Source organism: Alligator sinensis, unplaced genomic scaffold (assembly GCF_000455745.1).
Source record: "Alligator sinensis unplaced genomic scaffold, ASM45574v1 scaffold1368_1, whole genome shotgun sequence".
NCBI classification, from domain to species: Eukaryota; Metazoa; Chordata; order Crocodylia; family Alligatoridae; genus Alligator; species Alligator sinensis.
In genome coordinates, this window is record NW_005842725.1 from 485,260 (window position 1) to 486,988 (window position 1,729).

Sequence of the window (1,729 nt, forward strand, 5' to 3'; positions counted from 1 at the left end):
AGGGCCACCGCCTCCACCCTGCTCTATAAAAATGTTAAGGGGGCCCTGCACAGGCTGATTTTTCCTGGGCCCCACACCTCCCTAGGGTTGGTCCTGCATACAGGGGCCATTCCCAGCCAAGTCCAGCCTCTGCAAGGAGGGGATGGAGCCTGGCCACAGGCCTTTGCACTGCCCTGTCCTGCCCCACTATCAGGGCTCCTGGGAGTCCCGGGGTGCGTGTGTGTGTTTGGGGTGGGGTGTACTGCATGTGTGTGGGGTGCATGTCACAAGCCTGGGCACACCAGAGCTCCCGCCCTCCTCAGGTGCTGAGGAGCCCCTGCCAGACCTGCCTAGGCTCAGCCTGAAGGAGAGGCTGAGGATCTTAAACTTGATGTTACAAGACATCGAACAGCAGTAGAAAAATCTCAAAGACAGCCTGATGACACAAAGGATGACATGCAGATAACTTTGGAAGGGGCATTTAGAATCTGCCAGGGTATGGGAAAAGGCAATAGGCAGAGAGGCTAGAGAGAAAAAGGTTATAAAATGCTTTTGTTCTTAGTGTCTAAACAGCATGTTTTATCCATTATTTTGCAAGTACTTACGGGTGGGCTACCATCATAGGAAGAGCAGTCTCCTGGATCTTTGATGGTCTGTTGAAACCCATGGCATAAACCCCATGGAGTAACTCCTCCTTTCTGTCAAAAGAAAGATGAATTAGTTACAAGCAAGTGACTAAGATACCCTAAGTACATATAATTTAGGTAACAGAACAAAAAGCATCCAAACTCACTCCTTCCTTATTCTCATTTTCTCCCAAAATATTGTTGTTGTTTTGTTATTCCCCAATGTTTTGTGTAAATAAGCAGTCATAGCAAGACTCTATATGAAGCTGGTGGGTCCACCAGAAAGTAAATCAAAAGCCTTATTCACACATGTAATGGAAATCCTAGAACTCCAGCAGAATGTGCTTTTCCATTCATTGAGCCTTAACAGGGACAGCTGAATTCATTATGCAAAATTCAAGGTACAAAGGACCCTTTAAACGTGCCAACTTGTAACTGCTGTTTTCTTTCCTCACAATAAATAATAGCTGAATCAAAATGAACAAAACTCTTCCATTTAGTTTTCACCATAGAGAAGTCAAGTTAGTTACCAGTGACAGCTGCATATATCCAAAATGCATCCTGTTAAAAGTGTTGAGTATCAGTACCTTACATAGGTAGGCAGCCATTAGTACCAATGTTTTTAGTAAGATCAATTACTTCACCTTCCACAGAAATGCAACTGCTTCTGGATACATCTTTATTAGCACTATCAAAAATCAAAGGAGAGTTCAGGAAAAGAAGAAAAGTCTATTAACTGCAAAATACAAGGGGAGTGCAAGGAAGCTTGGATGCAACTGCCAGTATAAGAATTGTATTAGTTAGAGGTGCACTGATACATCAGTCTGATATCAGACCTGCACCAATATAAAAAAAAGTTTCTGTGTCAGAAATTGGCCTGATGTGGCTGATAATTTGTCCAATAAATGCCCATGCCTGCACGCAGGCCATAGGCAGTGAGGAGCACAACCCGGCAGTGTGGAGTGCTGCGTGCAGCTGGTAAGTCTGGTGTGGGGGGAGGGGAAGGAGAGGTGGGATGGGCGTGGGGGGGGGCAGATCAAGGTCCCCGCAGTGAGGGAAGGTGTGGGGTTGGGGCTGTAGGGAGTGGGGCCCCGGCCGGGGCGGGGCGGGGTGGGGGAGGGGCC

At 47.0% G+C, this 1,729-nt stretch overlaps 1 protein-coding gene across 1 annotated transcript in view; it reads right to left on the reverse strand.

Annotated features, from left to right (window-relative positions):
- Positions 1-1,729, reverse strand: part of DDX25 (DEAD-box helicase 25) — a 35,250-nt gene that overhangs the window by 21,825 nt on the left and 11,696 nt on the right. The window contains exon 3 of the mRNA XM_025216315.1: positions 585-677. Coding sequence (XP_025072100.1) covers positions 585-646 — 62 coding nt within the window. The 5' untranslated portion in view covers positions 647-677. The remainder of the gene's footprint in view (positions 1-584; positions 678-1,729) is intronic.